The 25,549-nt window shown below is 37.2% G+C and overlaps 1 protein-coding gene across 2 annotated transcripts in view; it reads left to right on the top strand.

Moving 5' to 3' along the window:
• The window catches only part of LOC107083026 (carboxyl-terminal PDZ ligand of neuronal nitric oxide synthase protein-like), a 184,185-nt gene that overhangs the window by 118,111 nt on the left and 40,525 nt on the right, over positions 1 to 25,549 (top strand). For both annotated transcript variants that reach the window (XM_015371959.1, XM_015371960.1), the window contains exon 8: positions 14,352 to 14,513. In XM_015371959.1, coding sequence (XP_015227445.1) covers positions 14,352 to 14,513 — 162 coding nt within the window. The remainder of the gene's footprint in view (positions 1 to 14,351; positions 14,514 to 25,549) is intronic.

Raw genomic sequence — 25,549 nt, 5'->3', positions numbered from 1 at the left:
GCCGTGAAATCTCTGAAACAAGCCTTCGACACTGACCTCAGCTATCAGGTCACTGATTGAATCATGAGTCTGTATGTGACATTTTATCTCACCTGAGTATATTCACCATATGTTGGTTTTCAGCTTTTTCTTTCAAAACGTTCTCACCTTGATAGATTAAATGGTAAAAGGTAAGCCATGGCAAGTGAAGGAATGTATCTGTGAATAAGATGTGCGTGTGCTTGCAGGGCTGCTGTGTCTTTGCATTAGCAGCCATTTATATGCATTTTCAGTGGTGAGGAGAGGGATTCGATTCACTGCAGGGGCTCTCTGGAAGCTCATGAAAGGGAAAGCAGTCTGTGAGTGTTAAAGTTCATTCTCTTCCTGTCAGCTTCCATTAGACTGACAAATCCCTCAGTGGCCCACGTTCAGACAGTCCCAGGAGACTTAGAGAGCGCACATCAATCCTAACTTTCACTTTGCGTCCATAGATTGAGTCAAGGTGTTTTATTTTTTTTTCAGTGGGCTCACCTTTAGGCTCAGGAACAGTATTACTGCAAAACAAACTGGAATGTAAAAAGTCAAAGCTTAGCGATGCATTACACATTTCACTTTTTCTGGTATGCAAGACATACTTATTGAATGGCTTAATGAGAAGTGAACACTCTGCAGGCAAAGAGAACCAGCTCATGACACAATATGCCGGCCTGATGTTAAAACAGAAGCTATGATTTTATTTATCCCTGACATGCTAACAAAAATAAAATTTCATGAAGCTCTATCAATCTCTCGACATTACAGCTAAACACAGTGGTAAGGAACTTCCCAATTCCACTTTAGTTTAACCTCTTAAAACCCAGCCAATTTTGGGTAATCCTTGCCTATTTTGCTCATTCAAATGGAAAAGCAAATAATTGAGGAACTGTAAGCCCAAATTCCATGTGTGATACACCATTTGAAAGCTGACACATTCTAGATCATCAGAAGGATGACCTGGTTGAGCTATTCTGCCCCAAACACAGTTTTTATAAGAATAGGTTTTGGAAATTTTTTACAAGCCATTTAATAATAGGCATTCTCCACTACAGATTCACAATAGATACTTACTAATATCAATGTCACTCACGTGTTGCAAAACTCAGTATCTTTAGAATGCTGCAAAATACCATCACATTTTATCACTTTTACCTACATGTGAACATTTGATGTGATAATTTCTCATTCAGCTCACTCTCCAGTGAGATTATATTATTTACTGTATATTAATTTTGTTGAAATAGAAAGAAAGTTCAATCCAACTGGAGGCGACCGGGAGATCATGATTTTACCACACTGTGTGCTGTTCCTCATGGGAAATGCTGTCTCCCTTCAGGCTAAACAATACAGCATTTGTCCATTGTGTGGAGCAAAAATTGACCAAAACATCAAGTTCTTTATAACTGCTTTAACAGTGATTAGATGATTAAGTTCCAGGATACCAGGGACAGAATATCTGATGGCCTTTGTACCAAGCTTTGAATGTATAAATTAAACATTAGAGGTAAAAAGTCCTAAGAGCACAACTTGTGACTTTACTGTATATTATTATTGTATTACTTTACGTGATATAAAATTTGACAATGATTGCAGAAGTATCTTGATTAGTTGGAATTAGGCATAAAGGGGTCATAGAATGCAAAATCGAGTTCACATTGTCATAGATGAATAACGATAGTTCAATGGGTTAAATGAACGTACAGAGAAGTCAAAGCCCCATCGTCACCTTTCTCTACAAATCCCACAATTCTAAACTACCACCATAAAACGGGCGAATTCAAAAGAAGCCTCATGTTGACGTCAATTCAGGGATGTTGCCTTATTGGGTTCTGGCCTGTACTTTTGTCACGCCCCGAAATTGACATACAGACCAGCCCACTGGTTCACTATCGGAAATGCAGTGTTCAAGGCTGCATGGAGAAAGGGGAATATTTTTACAGTCGTCCCAAGGATCCGAAGACTCAACAGGCATGGATTATTTTTGTCTATCAGAAAATTGCTGCAAAGTTTTGATGCTCACAAAAATCCCAGATGATTTTGAAATTTCCCCCCAGACTTTTTTTTTAGGTATCAAAAGTAGGTCATGTCCGGGAAAAAGAGGACGTCTGGTCACCCTACCATATCAAGAATTTAAGGCTTCAGTGAGTGACTGCTTGTTGCTATGATGCTCCTTTGCTCAGCAGCATCACTCGTTGTAAACCAAACAATCAGCGCACAGCTCATCTAAATATTCATGAGCATGCCATAAAAGAAAGAAAACCTGTCGTTTCATTCTGAGGCTTATAACTAGGTTTGCATTAGGGCTCATAGAACAGCAAATATGCCATTTTCAGCCCAACCAATGTTACACATCCTATTCAGAGACCTAAAGGACCAGCACCAAATACCCTATATAATAATTTTATGACCCCCTTAATTAAAAAAAAAGTATCTCCAGTAACTGATTTGTAGGTTAATTTTTATTTTAAAAAAGCACTGTCTAATTGAACTATGGAAATAGAACCAAACCTTGTTATGTGTGTAGCTGAAATAACAGAGTTGATACAAAATTGGTTAATGATAGGAGTGTCTATGCTGATGTGGGATTATTTCACCTCTGCCTTGGTGTCATAGAGATTAAAAGGCTGGTTATACAAACAAAACAAGCCGGTAAGGCACCAAACAGGAGATATGCATAGTGTAGAGTGGATATAGATTGATCAATCAAAGTCCTCCTGTCTGCTACGATGTCTGCGGTCACCTAAAATTTTGGAGAGGTGCAGCAGAGTGTCTGCGAGGGGGCGGGGACGTCTCCGCGTTCACCGCGACCCCTACGCAGATGACCTAGTTTCAAAGTATAAATCAGCCTTAAGGACCAAGTTGTTGCTCAAGGCTTAGGGAACGTTTATGGAATAGCAATGGTTTTCGATCGAAAGCCAATGTTTTCCTTTGATGTAACTGAGAAAGCTGAAGGTAGGTGTGCTTGCATTTAAGGTAAAGCTCTATAACACAAACTATAGAAAGGTTTTTGCCTCTGGCCCACTTTCAGGCAAGTACAAGCTCTGTGATCTATGAGTGCAGCGCTACAGGAAGACAGCCCCCCTACTCACAGCTCTATTTCCCAGTCTTTTCCTCACATCCCATCATTAGTGTTCCTTGATGGATTTAGACCTGACATTGACAAGATTAATGAACAAGATTACCCCTCCAAAGGCTCATAAACCTCTGTGTTTGTCTTGATTTGTTGTTGTACTTGTTGAGAAGTCAGAGGTGTTACATGATAGAACAAATTAATGTCAAGATTTTAATTAATAGCAAATATCTTAGTCTTAATATGATTAATTGTATATTGCTGATAAATTATACAGAATCTTTTCTCCAAGTTGGCTGACCTAGTCATCTCTTTAAACGAACGGAGGCCAAGCAGATGGTCCGGGGCACACCAAGTTTGCTCTGTAAAGATAATGTCTGAGAGTGGGTTTAAAAATGCCTCGATCTCCCCGTCAATGACTGAAAGAGTTGGTTAAGGAGATGTAGATGTTAGCCTCTCAGCTGAGAGTTGGCTGGGCTTAATGAGGACATGAAATAAGATTGGGGAAAAATGCATTTTTGAAATAGTCAGAACCTGCTTGGCTTTAAGAAAATTCATATTGCTGCTTTAGCTTTTAAATAAATAAAACAGAAACCCCAAGTGGAGGAGTTTAAGTATCTCTGGATCTTGTTCACGAATGAGGGAAGAGGGGAGCGGGAGATCGACAGGCGGATTGGTGTAGCGTCTGCCGTGAAGCGGGCGCTGTACCGGTCTGTCATGGTGAATAGAGAGCTGAGTCAAAAAGCGAAGCTCTCGATTTACCGGTCGATCTACGTTCCTACCCTCATCTATGGTCATGAACTCTGGGTCATGACCGAAAGAACAAGATCGCAGATACAAGCTGCCGAAATGGGTTTCCTCCGTAGGGTGGCTGGGCTCTCCCTTAGAGATAGGGTGAGAAGCTCGGTCATCCGGGAGGGACTCGGAGTAGAGCCGCTGCTCCTCCACTTTGAGAGGAGCCAGTTGAGGTGGCTCGGGCATCTGGTTAGGATGCCTCCTGGACGCCTCCCTGGTGAGGTGTTCCGGGTACGTCCCACCGGGGTGAAGACCCAGGACACGCTGGAGAGACTATGTTTCTCGGCTGGCCTGGGAACACCTTGGGGTTCCTCCTGAGGGGCTAGAAGAAGTGGCAGGGGAGAGGGAAGTCTGGGCCTCCCTTCTTAGGCTGCTGCCCCTGCGACCCGACCCCGGATAAGCGGAGGAAGATGGATGGATGGAAAACAGAAACAAAGGCATATGTGTATTCTTTTGGGTTTTTAGGTGCCACTGTCAATCTGGAAGAACTCTCTTGTTTGCACATTTGCACTGCACAAGGTTCTGGAAAAACAGCTTGTAGCTCATTAGCAGGATTTGCCCACGTACACCTCATAAAGGCAGACTGAATTTCAAACATGTTTGATTTTTCTCCAGACCTTATGATTCCTGATCAGGAGGTGGTCATGAGAGGACGATTGCCCCTCGATACCTCCTGTATACTACATCACACAGGCCGCAATATGATGCATAAACCTAACCCTATTCAACACATTTGTGCACAACGGGAGAATAGCCCAAAAAATGTGAAAAATTATACAGGGTTAGAGGGAGTTGTTGAAGGGTCAGGGACACACCTTTAATGTAACGACAGAAGGAACCCTGCAATGGATGGTGATTTCACATATGAATGGAAAAAGGCAAAAGTATTTTGTGATAAGGTTTCCATCATGCCCTCTATATTTGTACTGTAGAGCAGAAACCTATTTAGTTCTTCTTACTCCTAAATTAAAAAAAGAAGCAGAGACTCTCCACAATAGATGCTTTTTTTTTCCTTTTCAGACTTAGACAGAGACTTATCTTTTCAATACCCAAGCAGGTAATAAAAAAGCAGTCCCTTGGCTCTTCAGACTTCAAACCCATAAGGGTTTTATGAAACTGTTCATTGACTCTTTATTAAAGGGAATCAGCATGCTACTAACTTTGTCTTGAAACCCTTTGAATTACTAGACTTAATCTCTTGCTGAGTGGGAGCGCATGTCTGTGTTTAGGGGTTTTAGTTCTGTCTGTAGACATGTAAAGTTCTTATAGAGCTATAGTCTGCCCACTGCCAAGGACTCATTTTGGTGAAAATACTGTTATTGTACTGAACCTACCCTTTTTGTTTTTGTTATGTTGTAACTTAATAATAATAAAATAAAGCTTTAGCTTAAACAGAAATAAGTCTGTTCTATATTTTACATATTACGGTAAGTTTTTATTTATGGTTTCTCACCTTTAGATTTATATTACTGACTCTTCTAACTGTGTCCTAGATGCTGTTTTCTGATTCACTTAAATTTGCTTACTGACATTTGAGATTATCTTCAGCTTTTTTTTTCAGGTGCTATGATGCTTAAGTTGCATTTTTTATTTGGGTTTCCAGTGTCAAGAATCTAGAGAGATATTGAATGAAAATGTGATAAAATGCATCCTTTGTTATCCTGAACGACCGCGAAATAACTTAATAAAAATCACCTGTAAATAAGTACAAGATTTTAAAGGTAACAAGAAGGCTGTTTTGTAAATAGAAAAATCCTTAAGGGGCTGAAGAAAAGCTGATATTACCTGTGCAGCTTTAAGGCATGATACTGTGTGGATTTTCAGAAAACGACCACCTGTTGCTTCTCTAGAGATTGAAATTGGAAAGGAAATGAGAAGGCTTCTCAGAAAATCCCTGCCCTGCTATCTGCCTTTTTTTTTTCTTTCTTTTTTTTTTTTTTTTTTTGTCCACATCAGAGTAAGTCTCTCTTGCCTGATAAGAAAAACATTTGTTTGATTGACCAGCACACCTATAATGAGAATCAGTATTATATGAATTTGAATTGAATAGTAAAGCAACTTTATTCTGATTACATATAAAATGTGTTCATCCAATAGAATATCTGTTTTCATTTGGTAATGAAGAATTAAATCTCCTTATAAAATAACATTTTCACTGACTTTGTTCACGTCACTAAAATGAGTTCCTGCAAACATTGAAGTATATTTAGTTTGGTTATAGCAATAACCTTCTCAGTATGTGGAATTTATTCAAGGCAATGAGGGTCAGGCTTTTCATCAGACCTGACCATTATGCTTAAAGAGGTTAGTCATCACAAATCACAGTGGTAGAAAGAACCCTACACTTTATTTTTGCAACTCTAAGGCACAGCAGAAAGTAATTAAAATGGTACTGTAAGCAAAGCAACAGAAACTAAATAAATCCACATGTTTAAAAAAAAAAACCTACATAACAGCACCCTAAATCCACATTTGAGTAAAGATTTTTTTTGTATTAAGCTTTTGGGTGAAACCCAGTTTTGTTTTCAGATACTTTAGTTTTTGAAGAGTTTGTAATTGGTTTGACTTTGAGGGGAAAAACCTTTTTTTTAAACCAAGCCTTGCATCTTCTATAAAAAATGTCGCCCTTTTCTGACTCCCGAAAAAACAGCACAAGTCTGGCTTGATTAAAGGCACTGTGTAACTTTTAGCCACTAGGGGCGCTGGACCTGTAACTGCCCATATTTTGCTTCTACTAAACATCGTAAATAATAACAAAGAAATATGACTGTATACTAGGAGCAAAGTGTTAACTTACCTGTCTAATAATAAGGTTGACAAAAGAATTTTTTTTTTTACATCCGGCTTCTTATTTCAGCATGTGCCAACGAATAAACTCCTTTCCAAAATCGACTCATTTTTCCTAGTGCACGATCCCTTTCACGTTTTCTCTTTTAAACCTCCTCAAAAGGTTTAAACTTTTTCGTTGCATCAGCCATGACCAGTAATCGAGCAGGTGGAAAAATAGTAGAGCAAAAGCCTTAGCTCCATGACTATATAAGAGCCTGTGGCCGTAAAGCAATACGTTCTTCCAGGTCACATGACCTGGCCAACGACAGTGTGTCTTCTGACACACAGAGTCGGTATTTTAGGAGGGGAGCCTTCTTAGAATTGATAGTGTGAAGCATTGGCCTGAGGAATCATTTAGAATAATTCATGTGAGTCAACTCTATAGGTCTGCTGTGTGCCTTTAAGAATGTCTGCTTTCATTTATAAATGTAAAAGCTGGATTCACAACAAGAGGAGAAAAATGTGAAAATGAAAAACAACAGGTAATATTCAAAGGTAATAAGACTCTTAGGAACACGTTTATTAATGTTTTTATTTTTATTTCACTCATCAAATATTTCTTGGTATGGTATGTCTTTATTTCAAACTTATTTTTTTTTTTTTATTATTATCTAACGGTATTAAACTGTATAAAATGGTTATGAGTTAAACAAATGCATTGTAAAACTTACAGCAAATCTAAAATAAAATGTTTTCTTGTCTTGAAAAGGATAAAAGGCTAAAAGAAATTTGGGACCCTCATTCAGTCAGGGAAACCAGAAAGTAAGTAAGGGTGACAGATATACCCTTCACTTAAAAAGAAGTTCCTCTGTTCTGCTGTTCCAATTCATTTACTTTAAAGGTTAGTGGTATATTATCAAGCTACTGGCAAAGGCTCTGAAGAATGATCCTGCACGCATTTTTTTCAAGAGCCCTTGATAAAGTTGTAAATCTGTATCCGAGGCTGTCTACACTGAGGAAAGCCAGAACCTGACAAGTCTTTCTTCTAGTCTGAGTTTCTGAGTGTGTGGGAGGAAGCAGGCTGTTTGACAGCAGCTAGTGTAATCATGGCTGTGGGTGGAGAAATAACTTCCTTTGGCCCTTGTCAAATATATTTGGTTACCTTTCTTTCTAATGAATCACTTTCTATATAAACAATCCGATAACAAAGATTGCAGTGGCTTACAAGGAATGAATTTGGAAATATTTGTGTGGGAATTTTATGGTAATAGGAGTCTGAACGGTGTATTATGAATAATTTTAGTGCTTTGCTGACTTTTATTCAGTTTCAGGGCTAAGTTTCACATTTTGTTAGCTTCTCTGCCCAGATAAGCTTCTACTTCATGAACAGCATTAAGGATTGTTCAACTTCTCTATCTCTTTCTCTCTCGAAAGAGATAGAGACGGGAAGGAGCACATGAGAGAGAAAATAAAACAAAACAGTAAAAACAGACACAAAACATATACAGTAACTCCTAGAAGTCTGCTTCCACACTTGTATGAGATTAGAGGAACAGAACACAGACCATAGGAACAAAAAGAACACTAAAGATTACCAAATTAAACTTAAAAAGAAAAAGCATCAGGAGAAGCAAGTATCCCTTGGATATCATGTGTCTTGAAGTCAAAACGTTTGGTAATTCAGCAATATTATGCAGCTTAGTATTTAGTAATAGTCTGTATCAGTGAACATCTGCAACCGAATTCCCGTGGTATGTGTGGACGAGCACGCTCGTGTATAAAGGATTTTCCAAACTTCTTCAGACTAGAGCACTTTGACTCGAGAGGCCATAATGCCGATCCCCCACAGGGCCACGGCAGCGAGCGTGTTTTCTCTGCTGGCAGACGGTCACACCCAAGGTGGACCCGGATGAGAGTCCAGGGGTCTAAGGCCCGGTGGTGCATCACCCTCAAATGGGGACCATGCAGGGCCAGGAGGCCCAGTCCCTGCCTGGCATCCATCAGGAACGAGACAGCACTCACCGTATTACCCAATGCCGCACCCAGAGAACAATTCATCCAGTAACATTTACATAATCCCACCCTTACACCTATATGGACCTATACAAACACTCATCAGAGACACACAGGGCAGACGCTTTTTTAACAGAGCCACATACAAATTTTTGGGAAAAAAATGAGTTTCTCTCAGGCTTGGTAGTGGTGCACTGGTAGGGATGTTTTTAGGGAAAAAATGACTTTTTAAAGATTTTATTTGAAAGAGTAAAACTTACCAAAGCAATCGAATATATTATTAGAATATATTGTATTAAGGCTTAGGGCCTGATGTTCAAATATTAAAAACAGGGGGCGCCAGTGTGCTTGTGCAAAGCAACAGCATAAAAATAATAATGCTGGCGTAATAACTTGGCATATTGACTTTAAGCATGCAAATAGAAATTCTGAAACTGCACCCAAAATCTTTTTTTTAGGTTTGATAATCACTTTCTGGGCAGCAAACATTAAGATTTGTTTATCTTCCTGCCAGTATTCTGTGCCTTTTGGTCATAAGTATATGATTCACTTATTCATGAAGGCAAACTCACAAAGAAGTTTGTGCCAACAGTTTGGGTATGAATTAGTGTTTTGTCTGCTTCCTAAAATCTTTTTTTTTTTTTTTTATCTTAAAGAATCCACTGATATTTTAAGTCCAAATCTGCCCTTTTCCTCTGTGTAGATTCTATATTTTAGTTTAAGTTCCTTCAGTGATTTAAAACGACCTGTATAGTTATACGAAGCTGGTCTTTATTTGGATGGATAGATTTCCATTCATTTCTGTTTCCTCTATTGAATATTGGTCAAGGAGTTTAAATGTGTTTTCTCTATCTGTTGTGTTTCATCTTATCCCATTTGCTCTGACACTGTTGATATCTGTGTCTCTTCCTCTTGCTTCTTGAAATGGCATTTGTTCCTGTGTCACGTGACATGTCATAATTTTTTCCTCTGTTAATCTGAGTGCTGACTCATCTCATTCATATTTCCACTTACTAAATCTTCTCAGTTTGCCTGACAACACTGACAGCTTTGAAGCCAGCTTTTCAATCCTGTGGAACCTCCTTTAGTTTACAGCCTAGCTGTGGCTCAAGTGTCTCACAGTGAACCAGAGAAATAGATTAAAACTCCAAAGAACTTCAACACAAAGGTTTTATTTGATCCTAGGAATACTCTATAGCTTCCTCTTGCACATAAACCCTGATATTTTAGAATATTTACATCACTGACTGAGAAACCTGTCAACATGATCTAGCTTTATGGCTGTTTTCTCCTGGGAAACATTAGGATCAGATGTAAGAAATAGGTTTGCAAAAATCTAGGAAGAAAACGTTTGAAAAGACTTATAAAGGATGTATTTATAATTTAATAGTTGATAAATAACGAATCGGCACCTTTGTCTAAAAGGTAAGTCAAAACATTATGTTCAGCTCATTGCTACCAGAATACAAATATGATTGCTGTTGACAACATGGTTTTATCAAAAAGGGGGAGGACTGTAATTTGCGCTGTGTGTTAACGTGGGATTACTCACAAGTATTGATGTTTTTCTTTGTATCATAAAGGCTGCATCTACAAGATAAAATCCCTGTCAAAGCAAAGCATGACTCATTTAAAGACAAATACCTCTTTTGTTAATTTAAATAAGCTGGAACTTTACAACATATGCAATAAAAACTTTAGCCAGGCCAACTTCACATTGAATTCAAACTGCACTACATCATTTAAGAGAGCAGTGGGCATCCAGGTTTGAATTTCTGAAAGTGTTCATGAATGAGTCAGAAGCAATGCTTCTTTAGGGAGATTTGATCATTGTTTATCATGGTTACATGGTATTAATGTCCTGGGTGTGACGATAACTCCACATTAGCTCCATGTGTCTGATTTAATTGCTGTAACAAATGGCTCAATAAGTGCAGTGCCACCCTAATGCCTGTTGCATATTAAAAATCTTCTGCACTCTGCTCCCCACTGGAAAGGCTTCCAGCTGAAAGATGTCTGCTCACCTGCAGACACTCTTAATTTGGGCTGTTCTGGCTGCTGTGAGAAAAAAAGGAGGGGAAGTGTTCAGGCTACTATGATGGAAAGAAAAATAAACTTATAGCATTTAAAATGAATGAAAAATACTTGTAGTGCAACCCATTGAAAAATTGATTGGCTCATAATATTTGCTTAAGCACACTGCAAAGATCTGATTTCACTTTCCAAGGTTATAATTTCTGTGGTTTTTATGACACGCCCTACTCCAAAGAAACCCCTTTCCCTTGCATCCTGTAAAATACAGATTATATGGTATAAAATAATGACAATGTTGTTTTTTGTCCCTTTAGTAAGATGTAAATTGATAGAGGAGCCACAGAAACCTCACAGCTTCTCTCGTATCAAGAGAATTTCTAAGTGATAAATTATCTTTCCATTGCAGACACTTTTGCCATGACTGAAGTTTTGCAGAATTGTTGTTTTGCAGAGAGTGCGCAAACCTATTTGGTCTAAGTACTGTAACATAGCAGGTTCAAGGTTTCCATTTAAGCCACATGTTCATATATGGTCATGGGACAGTCTTATTTCGTTGTGAAGCATCTAAAACTATTTGCACTATTTGGAGACGAAACTTAGGGTCTCCCTGGAATTCCATGCCCAAATGTTTACAACTGTATATACTAGTAGAGGACATAGAAACCTCTTCAGTACTCAATTTTCTGGAGTCCATTCACAGAAAACAGACACTGTCCTGCTGTTTTTCTTCTGCTGATCATGTCCTTCAGCCTCTTGTCAAGAGGGGATAATTAGCCTCCACTAACCTGAAAGAGCCCTTCCTGACAGGCCATCATTCATTTACCCATCTCCTGCAGAGTCCATCTGGCTGCCTGTGTGGGGGTTTGTACTTATACTTGCTGCAAAGTGAGGACATTTTTGGTGCATTTCACCAGCAAAGCAAGGACTTTGATTATAATAATAATAATAATAATAATAGATTTTATTTGTAACGCACCTTATATTTCAAAGAAATCTCGAAGTGCTACAGAGAAAAATGACAACCTTTTAATAGTCCTACATTTTTTTGGGTTAGGTTTAGGACCAACAGTGTGCATTCAGACTGGGCACGTTCTGGGCTTGATATGCAAGGTCTATTGGGTCCAGCAGGGTGTCTGAGCGTCGGGAACGGTGCATCCAAGCTTTCGATACTGAAGTTCAGTGAATGTAACTTTTGCCGCTGAACGCCAAAGCATCAACCGATCAGAAAAGCTGTTCCATACGTTTTTTGGGCGAGACTGTCATCACTTCTGAAGAGCTGACTGCATATGAAAAAGAAATAAATATCAAGGGAGTTAAACAAAAAGCCGGAAAAATTGATTGTTATGTAGAAGGAAGAGATTGGGCTCTGATAAATATTACTGCACTGAAACATTTTTTATGTACCTTACATTTTTTATGAATGGATATTCATAAACTGCGAAACAGTTTATGAATATCCAAATTAAATAAAACAGTTAAAACCTGCTGACGAAAAGTATTTAATTGTATATTCTAGTACTTTCAGTTTTTACCACAAACCTTAAAATTCTTTATATTACTTCCAGTTGCTACAAATGGCAGCCGTAAATACGCCACAGGCTGGCTGCAGCTGAGAGCTCCCAGCAAGGATTTCCAGTGCTGCCTCCTGGTGGTGTGCTGGAGTTCTGGCACTCCGAACAATAATTGCATATTTTAGAAGGATCATAATCCTGATGAACAATGTTTAGAGGTGGACTTTCCAACTCATCAAATTAAATAAAGCCAAGCTGCTCTCTAAATTGAAGCTACAGAACGGAGCAGATAAGTGCCAAAGCGTCAAAGCTTAACTTAAGTCAACCACAGTTTGATCCAGCGTCTGACCCAGCACCCGCATTTCTGCATTTGCACGTATTTGACGCCCACAACACCTTTGGTGTGAACACAGTTTTAGGTTAAGGTTAGGCTGATTATACTTTAGAAAGGGTAGAAAATAAATGAAAGTCAGTGTATGCAAATTCCTCACTTTATGTTTAAAATACAGATGTGTGTGGGGGTGTGTATACTTGCATTTGTTTGCAGATGATTGAAGGTTTACTGCCAGAAGGTGCTTAAGGAGCAACAGATGCTAATGTGGCTCGTTATACAGTATATTCCTCATGGCTGGCAAAGCTTCAATATTATCAGGTGTTAAGTTGTTACACTGACTCTAGCCAGTGTCACAATTCAAGTCACTTTAAGGCAGTTGCTCTTTCCTTCTAAGGGATGCGACATATTTGAGATTCTGTCAGCAGTATACACAAAGTGTGTAGGATTAACTGCCATATAGTGTCAAAGAGAAAATGTGAAGAAAGGGAAAGCACCATTCTGCAATGAGCAGACTTTGCAGTGACTTGTGAAAGCAGTAATGTTTCCTTCATCCTTAAACAGAAATGGGTCCATGAAGGTCTCTTACCAGGATTTACAAGTATGTGTTCATATGACTGCAAACACACTCAAGATGAGTCTAAGCTTCTAGCCACATGAGTGTTAATGCATACCATTTTTTTGTAATCTACAATTGTTTTTTAATAGGATTTCATTCCATTCATTTTGTCTGATTATTGTATTATCATGAAATGTATTTGTACATATGTACAAATACATCCTAGTATGTAATAGCAGACTTTCGTATGCCAAAAAAAAAAAAAAAGATGTCATAGATCTAAACAAATAAAAAGGTACCATAACCTGGTTAAAAAAAAAAAAATCTAACATAGAATCAATCGAGTCACCTGATGAGGAATGTGAATATGTTGTGAGAAACTGAATATATTATCAATTCATGATGGCTGTCAAGGAAAACTAAAAGCCAACTTAAGTGAAAAAATGTTAAACATAGTAATATTTTTACAGAACATCTGTCCATTTTATTTGCTTGCACCTCATTCCCTGAGCGATTTAATCTTCCTTTTATTTAGACTTGTATTCTGCAGTCACCCTCTGAGATAATAATGCAATCTTGTCAGAATGTGATTAAAGCAATAGATCTGTAAAACTAAGAAGTATTCTAACAGATCAAGTGATTGGAAGAGCAAAATCTGGAACTTTTAGCTAAAGATTTTTAACAATTAGGTTGCATGCCATTCACTGGAGTCCCAAAGCTCATTACTGCTGGAACAAAGCATTTCTGTGAACCACATTTTCTCTGCTCTGCTCAGTTACACTGAAGGAGCAAATCAGCAACACAACAGTCTAAATTCAGGTTCATATTTTGATGATTGCTCATTCTCCATGGTGAAATAGAGATGCTAATGCTTGTCCCGTATATATCAGTCAATCAAATCTGTTTTTTGTTTCTATCTGTAAGCTTTCTCAACTGTAAATTCATACAAGTTAAAAGTAAATAACCTGCTGAACCATCCCACTAGAATATCTAGATACATTGTTTCTGTATGCCTTCACATTTTCTTTCAGTGCCCACTTAAACTATGACAGTTTTTTGCTAAAACATAAATCCCTGTTTCCTTTATTTTGCCTCTGCAATGGACTTTTCTGGGGGATTTTCCTTTATGTTTTATTCATGTAAAGCATTTATACAAATAACTTGTCTTTCTTTAGTCAAGACGGCTCTTTCATTCCAGACTGATGTTTTTTTCAGCGGTGAAAATGACATGCATTTGTTTGTTTCTTCAATCAGGTTTCGGAAGAGCCTTCTCTTCTGATGTCCAGTCCCAGGCTGCTACTGCCAGTATCAGGCACTCTGCCTCCCGGGGCCCCATTATCTGTCCACCACCAGATACAGCTGCTACAGCAGCAGCTCCAGCAACAACAGCAGCAGACTCAAGTGGCTGTAGCACAGGTATGCTTATTTTTTATTTTTGTTTTTCTAAAAAATGGAAGGACTGTAATCAGAGATGCAAAAGTGGTAATCGCAACCTTTGTTATGTAATCCCATGTTTACTCAACGTGTTTTATAAAGACCTAAAAAAATAGTCACAGAGAGACATCAGTGTTGGATGTAACTTATCTGGACTGAATATGATAATAATATCAATCCTTAAGAGTAAAATGTGAGGGGGACATATTATGTTAGCAATTTTTGAATACTTGTGTAAACCTAGTTTAGTTCATATTGTATTTAGAAAAGTTTTTTTTCATTATTTTGCTAATTAGAAATGTGTCAAGACTTGAAAGGGGATCTGAGAAGCGCTCAGCGGGTTACATTTTCAGTTTGAACATCTAAAGTTGAAATGAGGGCAAATAAACACAACTTTGATTGAAGTTGAATCAACTCACACAACACCCCCACAGCAGTAGAGTTTGTGTTCTGCATCTAGAAAACCTTAAAGCTCTCAAACTTCTGTGTCACACTTAAACACCCAATGCGCCATGGCTTCCAGATGCTGTGGCTTCTATACCAAAAGGCCTGATTTCCCTAAAATGTGAGTTTTATACCCAAATGTCTGTGAACAAACCTCTGCCACAGCTGACAGCTCATTCTGAGCAGGCCTACACATAAATTTCATTATTTATAAGAGAGGAGAAGCCAGAGGTTGCTGCTCACTGGCAGAGATACCTGTGTAAATTTTTTTAATGAGTCAGAACTTTGGCACATGAAATGAAGTGCTTCGCCTCACTTCGAAAGCTTTAAATTTGTGTGTTTATAGTTTTTTTTGCTGAGGTGTGTGAGTCTGACCCTTAGGTCTCTTATCATTTAGTAAATGGCCTTAAGTTTTCTGAGCAGCTCTGAAAAGTTTATGTCCCCATGCTATATAAAATATTTCATACTACAAAAATGTGAGACCTGTAAAGTCTGCCGTAGCTACTTCTGTATGCCATTAAACTTGTTTTTTATTTTCCTCAACAGATGAGTAGGTAATTATACAACATTTAACATCAGAGTCCTAAAAACAATCTGTTGCTTAGAATTCTAATCCATTGTTGAATCCCTTGATTTAGATAAACCCAACTTAAGCAACGTTACATGTTCTCATAAGGGACCAAACATGATATCTCAAAGATTAATCCCTTTATTCTTATTTACTTAAAATAATTTATAATTATTCTTTATGAGAGTTAATACTAAATGCTTTAATCCTAAGTATGTTGCCGCTTTCCTCCTGTTAAAAGGTAATGTGTTACAGTACCTATATTTTAAAAAAAACAGTGGTGTTATTGAAAAATAATATGAAAAATACATTTTTAAACATTGCTGCATATAAAGTAATATTATATTAGGCTATAGTAACCACAATTATATCCATTCCTATTTACAAAACAGTGAAAAAAATTTATAATGTAGCATTTGGTTATAGCACAATCACTTACTTAACGATGCATAGTCACATTATATGTGGCATTATTTGAATCTATATAATTGTAGCCCAGCATGTTTGCATATCATTTATCTGAAAGATTATCAAGTTCTGCTATCATATTATTGGTTATTTTTCTGTTTTACTTTGTTTTTTTGAGATTTTTAAGTAAATAAAGCACTTTTTGTACATTTACAATACCACTGAATAACCAGAGCTTTGATACTGTGCAGGGGATGAACAAGGAAGCATTATGACTAAGCTAGTTTGCACCTGCATAGTTATAAAAATGAGAAAAAGTCCAATATTCAGTTTTTTAAAAAGTGCCAAAAAATATTTCATTCCAAGAGGGATGAGACTCGGATTGCGCTTTGAATGTAAATGTTGGTTTTCACTGAAGCAGAACTAAAGCTGCAGAGAAATTCAGATGTCTCTGGAAGGTTAATGGATGCGAAAGTAATCCTCCATATTAATACTGATTCAAGTGAAGGCATGATGTGTCATGATGTGTCCCTATTCACGTTAGGTAGGAATAAGAATTTTCCTTACATTTCTTGATGTTCTATTTGGAAGATCTGGGATTGGCCTCTTTCGTATGGCATGTAACATTATTGTTCCCCTTTAATGAGATACTCCATGATCTATCACCTAGCTGTAGCATTATCACTCTTAAGATGGTCATTTTTTTTAGAATATTTAAATTTAAAACATACAATAAATATTAAATATTGTCTGCCCTAAGTTCTTTCAAGAAAATGCTACATTAAAGCAACAAAAATACTATTTAGCATTATCCATTATGTTAAGGATTGCATTGGTAACATTTTTTTTTATGAAATGATCTGTAAATATTTGTTTATATTATTCATTAAATGTTAGTATGTTAGGATGGTTTAATCTGTAAATAACTATTTATAAAGGCTACATTTACAACACTCCATGATGGAGTAGTCTTTAAATGGTTATACAGGGGACCCCGGATTAAAATCCTGGTTGCATCAAGAAGTGCATCTAATGTAAAAACTTCTTGCCATGTCTGTGAGCAAATTGAAATGATTTACTGTGTCGACCCCTGAATATGGCAGTAGAAAAAAGGACAAAGCAAACAAACTGTTTAGAAGTACAATATATTAAAAAATGAACCAAAATTCTAAATATTCAATAGAATCACATCAATCATGATATTCCTCACAATATCAGTTTTAAGGGTTGATTAAGGTAGGACTGGTGATTGAGATTCTGCCGTCTTCTGTGTCTGTCGTGTTTCTTTCCTGAGCCATGCTTAGCCCACCATGCAGCATTTTCACCCATCATCCCCGCTGATGCTGTTCAGCCAGGGATTCTCCTTTACTTACATCTGTATTTTTTAAGCTTTTTCTTCTGAGGATGTGGTGGAATACGGGGAATTATTTGGGTGACTGAGAGCAACAGGGGTGTACAATGTCTGTCACCAGGCAACCATGACAGCACACACTGAGCTGAGGAGGTCCAGCTTAAATCCCACGCATCAACACAAATTTGCTAACTTTCATATTTCCTGTATTTAATTTGTTGTTGACCTGAGTATGGCAGACATTTGTGTTTCAGACATTTATGAAAATACAGTATAAGACCATTTGCATCTCATTTTGAGGTAAACGGAGGAAAAGTCATCTTACACGTTGGGCAATTGAAAGGTCATATATGGGTAATAAAAAAATATATTAATCTATGTACTTTTGAATATGTGCAATGTACCATTAAGTAAGATCTTTCATACATCAGTCTTAAATATTCTTTCTGAACTTCATATTTTTTCCTTTTCATTTGCCACTTAGTCCCTACTGCCAACAGTATATGGCTGTTTTCAAAAAAATAGTTTTCAGTCACTACCAGCTTCATGAACATCTACTTTTTTATTTTTTCCTCAAGAAGAAAATCAGAATACATGTCAAAATATGCCACCTACTATTACTAAAATGCTTAGATAAAAGTATGTTTTGTGATGATGATGATGACATTTGCCTTACTTTCCAAAGCTGACTTGAGAAATGTCCAGAGTTTTCAGTTCCGGGCATTTGTCTGCTCCTTTTCTTTCTGATTATCCATAGAAAAAGAATATAAAATTCTCCTGAAAAGGGAATCCATCAAAAGGGGTTGGGGTTTATTCAATCAAAAAATTTTAAGTAGAAACCATAAAACTTTTTCAGCCTAAAATATAAAATTCTGCTTGTTCTGTTGGCTGTCCTTGTTTTCAGCTAAGTGTTAGCCTGCCATCACAACAAACCAGGAGTTTCCCAATCCGTCTAACCCTCTGGGTTTATTGAGTAAAACAAAAAGCTTCTCTCACTATCCGTTTTAAACATGCAAACTTGTCTTCTCACCAGCCTTAGATTCTGACAAAGTGAGGCTTCTGAAAATGATTGATATGTGATGGTGGCTTATAACAAGAACTTTAAAATGATGGGCAGGACTTATGGCCCTGGTCTTATGTTGTCTTGTGTAAGATGAGAGAGGCACTTGTTTAAAAAAATATCAGCTCACATTGTGGGATATTAGGCACTTGTTTTTGTGTCATTTATAAAATGCCATCTTGGAAGTCTAAAAAATGAGGAAATTTGATTATTATGGTCCAAAAGAATTTTGGCACATTTGAAGACATATTTGGCACTATGCGCTGGATGGACCTCGCATCAATATACCTTGTCTTACTCATGTATAATTTTGTACACACCCTGTTAACAACGGGAACAAGTGTAGGAAATTCCAAAAATCATACTATAATGTATGTAACACTAGTGGCATAAATATATTACAAATATTCTTTTTTTCCTGAGGAAAAACCTAACAAAATTTCTAGCATTTAGTCAATACTTATTGACTCTGACGACAAAGTCTGCACTATGTATTCTACAGAACTTGTTGGCTGAAGCTGAAGCTATGTATTTTTTTGTGAAAGATGATCACCTCAGTAAACATGTAAAGTATGTTTCACTGTTTAAACATACATAATCAGCATAAAAAATAATCGTCATTAAACAAATTAGGAAATGAAGGCATACTTTTCTTTTTGAATCTAAGAAACTTTTCTAGATAATCTGAGGATTAACCGTCTTAGCGCTTGGCAGCCTTACGCAATGATTTTATCAGACCTTTATTTACATTTCAATTTACATGTCAAAATTTCACTGTGAACATAAATAATGTTGTTTATGCATTATGTAAATAACTGCTTCTGTACCATTCACTTTATATCCCATTTGTACTTAACGAATCTTGGTTTATTAATCTCCCCAGCTGCATTGCAAAGTGCTGCATGAAACTGAAAAGGTAGAGTGTTTTCTGCTCTCTCATTATGGAAGGAATTATCATAAGAGGTGTAGAGGAGACTGCTTTCACTGTGGACACCCTCTCAGCTGCCATAACCGTCTCAGATGTTTTGGCTCTGAGAGGAAACCTAGTGAATAATTGTTGTTGAGTCCTGATGAGGAGGATGAGCAGAGGTCACAGTAAATGGAGGTAAATTAGTCAGATGGCCAGCACTAACCACAGCTTACTTAGAGATGAGTGGAAGTGGAGATCATAAATGAAGTAGTGAAATTGAGGGGGCTATGATAGTTATCTGCCACATGATGACAGCTCAAACTGCAGATGCTGCTTTGCCTCTGTCTGATAGAGCTCAGACTTCACAAATAAGCCTCATTTACACAAGTCCACTCTTCATTTTTCTTGCTTTTTCACTTTTTCTTATCACCATCAAACTCATGAAAAATCCAGTTTTAATCTGCTTAGAGTTTAGCCCCCTTTTTAACTAAAGACCACTGGATTTGAAGTCCCAGGATTCAAATTATGCTTTCCCATTACTTTGGAAGCCCTCCGACAATTTGCTGGGGAAGAACAACTGCATTACACCTTTAGTCCTGCAGGTGGCGGCAGTAAAAGCATACAAATGGTACCCCAGTGCCGATCAGCTATACTGTGATAAATCCTAAGCTTAATACCTTTTTAGTTTTGTTTTTTGTATCAACCAGCATCAGGACAGAAGTTATTTTAACTCTATGAATGACTCGCTGACTGGTCAGTGTTATGGCTGCTGCCAGGTAAAGATCACACTCCACATCCCAGAGCAGTAGGCAGCCAACACCAGCCTGAACTGCTTTAACTGCTTTAACTGTTATTGAAAACTAGCCTATTTCTTGACAAAATGACAAAAATATGAAGTTATTAAGGTGTTTTTCTCACATCTTAAAACGTATTTCATGACAATTTTAAAGTATTAAAAACAGCATACGTTCATTGGTTACTGCCGTCGCTGATGGAATAAAGCACTGCAGCCTTGCACAAACCCACCTCTCAAAAGTTACCTGGTTAAATGTATATGGAAACATTATCAGGGCTTTCAGAAGCTCTGGGTTTTTTGAGTGGCAATGGAAAGGGTCTCTTGTAACACTGTCTAAGATATTTGTGACATATTTCCAATTTCTGGAACCTTCACTCACAGTTAAGGCTCCCTGTCAGATGTACCAGCAACAGAGTATGTGAGTTCACTTGACTCTTGTATTTCTCATTTTGCGGTCTCCTTTTTGGACATGCCAACTTCTTGTAAACCAAATAATTTACATATACATATCTGCTCTTCATCTGTACTAAATAACTTTAAAATCAGGTCTTTTCTTTCTAAGTGCTGAACTTGCTACCTTCGCTGTTTTAGAGGTGACTGCATAAGGCATAGAGATGTAGAACCTTGACAATATTCCTATCCTTTGATCTTTTAAATTACATCAGGTTACCTTACGACTGCAAACTTCAAAAAATTTTGTCGTATGCCCCTACAATGCAGCATACATATTTGATGTGGAGTTAAAAACATACATAGCTTTCTGTTTTTTTAGTTGCAGATCAAAGAAATGTCTGCTGTGACACCTGAAGGGCTCCTCTTGGAGGGGAAAAGATGACAAAATTTACACAAAACCGGCTTTGTGGTAGAGCATAGAGTAAATTAGACATGGAAGAATAACTTAAGCCTCACTCTTGAAGTTGAGTTCGATCTATAGCCTTCAAAATTCAGCTTAAGACAGAGTTATTTCAAATCTTATGTGTAGTGTTGCGCGGATGCCTTTTTTTGGCCCTGATACCGATACCCGATACCTGGCTGTGCAATCGGTATGGTATCGGCCAATACCGATACCATACCGATACATGTGTTTGAAATTGATCTGTGTGTTTTATATGTAGAACTCTATCCTACTTGGATGTAAAATAATTGCCATCATGGCTTTGTCAAGCTGCTGCCTTCCTTTTTTAGCAGAAAAAGGACTAAAAGAAAGTGAATCCAGTAGAACTTTTAATTGCCTATCTGGAATGGGTGAAAATAGTTGAATAAACTTTTGGCTCTCAAAATGGTATCGGTGCCCTTATTCACCGATACCGATACCACCATTTTAGTGCAGTATCGGGGCCCCGCCCAATACTGATATCGGTATTGGTGCAACACTACTTATGTGTAAACACAGCTGTTCCATTAAGGGTGTTACAGAACATTGGTGACGAAGATCAAACAAAACACCAGAAACAACAGGAAGGAACTTGAAGAGTAATATATATCAGGGTTAAGTTAGGAAAAACACCCACTGAATCAGTATGCCATGGATCAAAATCTTAATTATTTGACAATTGATGACACATCTTAAGCTGGGTTTGCCATTAGTCGGTTAAATGGCCATTATTCACATGGGGATTGTGGAATATCTGTTGAAATATCTGTTGAAAAAGCTCCCTTAGGAGACCCTGTTGACGTGACTGGAAAAAATAATTTGCTTAGATACCCATAAGTAGTCTTTTTTTTTTTTCAGTTTACCTAACTTTCTTATGGGGACACAGCACATGTCAAAAAACGGGCTCTGGTCAAATGAGATGAATGTTAGACTTTTTGAGCAATTTTAAAAACACTGTAACAGAAAGCTACGGCTCTGTGCACATGACAACACTCAATAAAAAAATGAGATTGTTTTCCCCTTATGTTCTCTGTGCACAACAAACTAGTAAAACTGCTGCAAAATGTGTAATTTTCTTGCCTTGCCACTGCTGGATGGTACTTTCTTTCACACTCAACATCATACAAACACTTCTCTCTTTAAAAAAACAACATAGACTTTCAGAATGGCAGGACCTCAATTATTAGGCAGACAATCAATGAGGTTTAATTTTTGCTGCAGGAGACTTTGAATTCTTAAACCACCACTGTGGTTTTCAATTGGATATCATCTGTTATGCTATGCTTATGCTCATTCGTTTTTTTTCCCTGACGTTATCATACTGCTTACGTGCCTAGGTTTTCTCATGCAGAAATATTCTGGAGAGTAACCTAGCAACCTAGACCAGTATCTTTAAAAAAAACAACAACAAAAAACCCTTGACCATAGAGCCCATTTTAAAATCATGACATAGTCAGAGAAAATGGTACCCTTTGTGGTGTACATGAACATCAGAAACACATTAGAACTTCCAGTTTTATATAAAAAAAAAACATACATTTTGTATCAGAATCAGAAATACTTTAATAATCCCAGAGGGAAATTACTTGTATGCACAGGTCCTAACATTGGCTATCACCCTGAATTCACCTTCCTTACTCAATGGATTTGGGATGCTTAGGGGGGCAAGTAAGATTGTCAGAGTTGATGCCTTTGGAGTGATGTACAACTCTAGAAGAAACACTGCAAGGGCCAAAAAGAGACCTTAAGTGAATTTTACCTTCTAGCAGGAAAAAGCCTTGCAGCTGCAGCCGCTATGAAATGCTATTCTACAAAGTGTTGCCTCAGACAGGGCTGAATACAGATGCACAATAAAGTGTGCATGGACTGTCCTTCCTTGTCAGCAGTTTGGCAAAGGCAAACTGTGAGAAAGCCAAGGTCAGTACTGGCCCACCGGCTATCACCCTTTATGGGAGTGAGAACAATAAAATGGAAATAAAGACTTTTTTAAAGTACTGTAATGTAGTACCATGCTGAGAGGTAGGTGCTGCCAGTTAGAAGATTACATCAATGTCCTCTTCACTTTCAGCAACTGTGTTTCTCCAACTCACTTTCATTGTCTAGCTATTCCACATGTCATACCTGCTTTACAGCCACTTTTCTAATGGTTTTTATGTCCAAAGTAACACATGAGAATTTCTCTATCAAGCTTTTCCTCCAATCTGACAGGAGTACTGGGAAAGCGGCTGTTGGAGGATTTTCAAACGTTTTGAGATCAAAGGGAATTGGCGTGGGCAAGCAAAGCAGTGCTGGTAATCCTGTATAAGGAGTGCATCCTCAGCCTGTTGAGTCACAGCACACTAGCAGTCCTAATCCTCTTGTACTCACAGAGTTGTTGTTTTTCTGTTTAGTCTGATAAGGGGCTGTTGTTAGTTAAAAATCCCTCTTGTCTGGTAGCCACAGTTTCTATAATTTTAAAAGATAGGAGTCTAATCCCTGAGGGATTTTTCAGTCTGTTTTGCAGAACACTCCCACTATAACTGACTCATTCAAACCTCTTCCCACACAGAGGTTTCAGAAAGGAGGATACATTTGGTGTTATGTGAAATAACGGTCTATCATTAATCTTTTAGTTCTAAGATTGAAAGGTTTGAATAAAGAATGAAAGTCATTTTATAAATTAAGATCTATTGTCTGGATTAGGATTGATGCCAAAGATCTAAAAAAAAAAAAAAAAACATTTAAAATAATTATACCGTTTTGTGACCCACTTGTGAGTCTTGACTAAAAACTTAAATGAATGTCAGATTATTTTAAATTTGTCATTTGAAAGTGTGAGAAGCAGTTTGGTGGAGAATTTTCCAGTTATTAAAAGAAAATGCATTAGGAATACGTAAATTGTCCTTGGAACTGGTCTGTGGGGAAATAAGTCTTTGAACAATGAAAGTGATGAAAGAGCTGCCTAATTAGAGCTTTAGCAAGTTGTTTCAGGTGCTCCAAGCGCCGTTAATTTTAGGACACCGATAACAGAGCAGGGAGTGGTGAGTGCAGAAAGTTCATTACTGCGGACAACCATCGTGAAACAAAAGTCATTCCCCTTTGTAATTGGCACTTTGTCTGCACTTTTTGCTTTTAGTTAAAGGTGTTATTTTCTTGCCCTTAGATTAAAAAGAACTTGTTCCCAGATAAGCCAGAAATTACCTTTATGTGAATTCTAATGTTGACTTTCAATCTGTTCCTTTTTGCTCACTCTCTTGTTTTGTTATTCAAAAAGGACATTTTCTTTGCACACAGGCCTTGTATTTATAATGAATCAAGTGTTATTTTAGATTAATAACCATTATTTATGCTGGAGATGAAATTGATAAAATTGATTTCTGACATTATTTTGTGTTTGATATCTTCTTAGACTGAAACAAATATTAGACTGAAACACACAATATTGTGAAAAAAAATATTTTTTTTCACCCTTAAAGTTGTTTTCTACTTATGCATATTTCTTACACTGATGTTTCAGATCATTAAAATAATTTGAATATTACACAAGGATAACCTGGGGGATATTTCTAAAGACAATTTTTTATCTTTGAATGGAAGAATATCTGTACAAAGCCACCTCTATTTTAAAGCAATCAACCTCCTTGGTAAATCAGGAATTTGATTAACTGAATTTGACCACTTTCAACTCTGATTACAGCCAGACTGCTGGATATACAATCAAGACATGCCTTTAAAATGAGACCTGTTTGAAATATTCTGAAATAGCCAAAGATCAAACATGGTCAAACAAATTTAAAAATCAGAATTTAGAGAAACAGCTACACAATGTACTTTTATTGCAGCAGAGTAGCAATCTACAGTACACCAGGAAATATATTCCACTCATTTTAATGGCTGTATAGACAGCTGACTATGCTGGAAAAATAAAACAGTAATACGCTTTAATATGAACAATTCTATAAAGAACAGTAGGCTAAAACTCCTCCGCAACAACTTAAAAGACGCAGCAAGTGTTGGCAAAAAAGCTGGATTGCAGTTGCTTCTGCTGGTATCATGTATAGAGGGCAATTTAATAGAATAGAATAGAATAGAATAGAATAGAATAGAATAGAATAGAATAGAAAAGAAAATCCCTGTATTGTCCCACAATGGGGGAAATTCTGGTCTTTACAGCAGCAAAAATGTTATACAAAAAATGGTCACACAAATATAGGCGTAAGAATAATGTATAAGAATAACATAATATAGAAGAGTTAAAAAAATAAACAATAAAATACTGTACTCTAAAGTGTTTTAACAATATAAAATTAGGCCAGAATAGTTTGGTCTTTTACACCTCTGACCATATATCAGGTTTTTCTATTTTGCAGAAGAAGTTTACATGTTCTTTTGTGAATATAAGCTATGTGAACTCTCTGCGAGTCAGAATACATATTGTAGTATTTTTTTTAATCGGTCCCTTGGAAATATTTATTTTTTCAGCTTAAACAAAAGTGGAATACTAGCTAAGGTTTTCTAAATCCTTAGTATAGCTCTGGGGATTCAGTGACAGTTTGTTTTGTTAAAGTTAAACAAAAGAAGTCTCAATTCCAGTTTCAATGACCCATTAGGTTTGGGGTTGAATTTGC

Source organism: Cyprinodon variegatus, unplaced genomic scaffold (assembly GCF_000732505.1).
Source record: "Cyprinodon variegatus isolate N-32 unplaced genomic scaffold, C_variegatus-1.0 Scaffold67, whole genome shotgun sequence".
Lineage (NCBI taxonomy): Eukaryota > Metazoa > Chordata > Actinopteri > Cyprinodontiformes > Cyprinodontidae > Cyprinodon > Cyprinodon variegatus.
The sequence above is the reverse complement of the archived record's forward strand: the minus strand, read 5'-3'. Positions and strand labels throughout refer to the sequence as shown.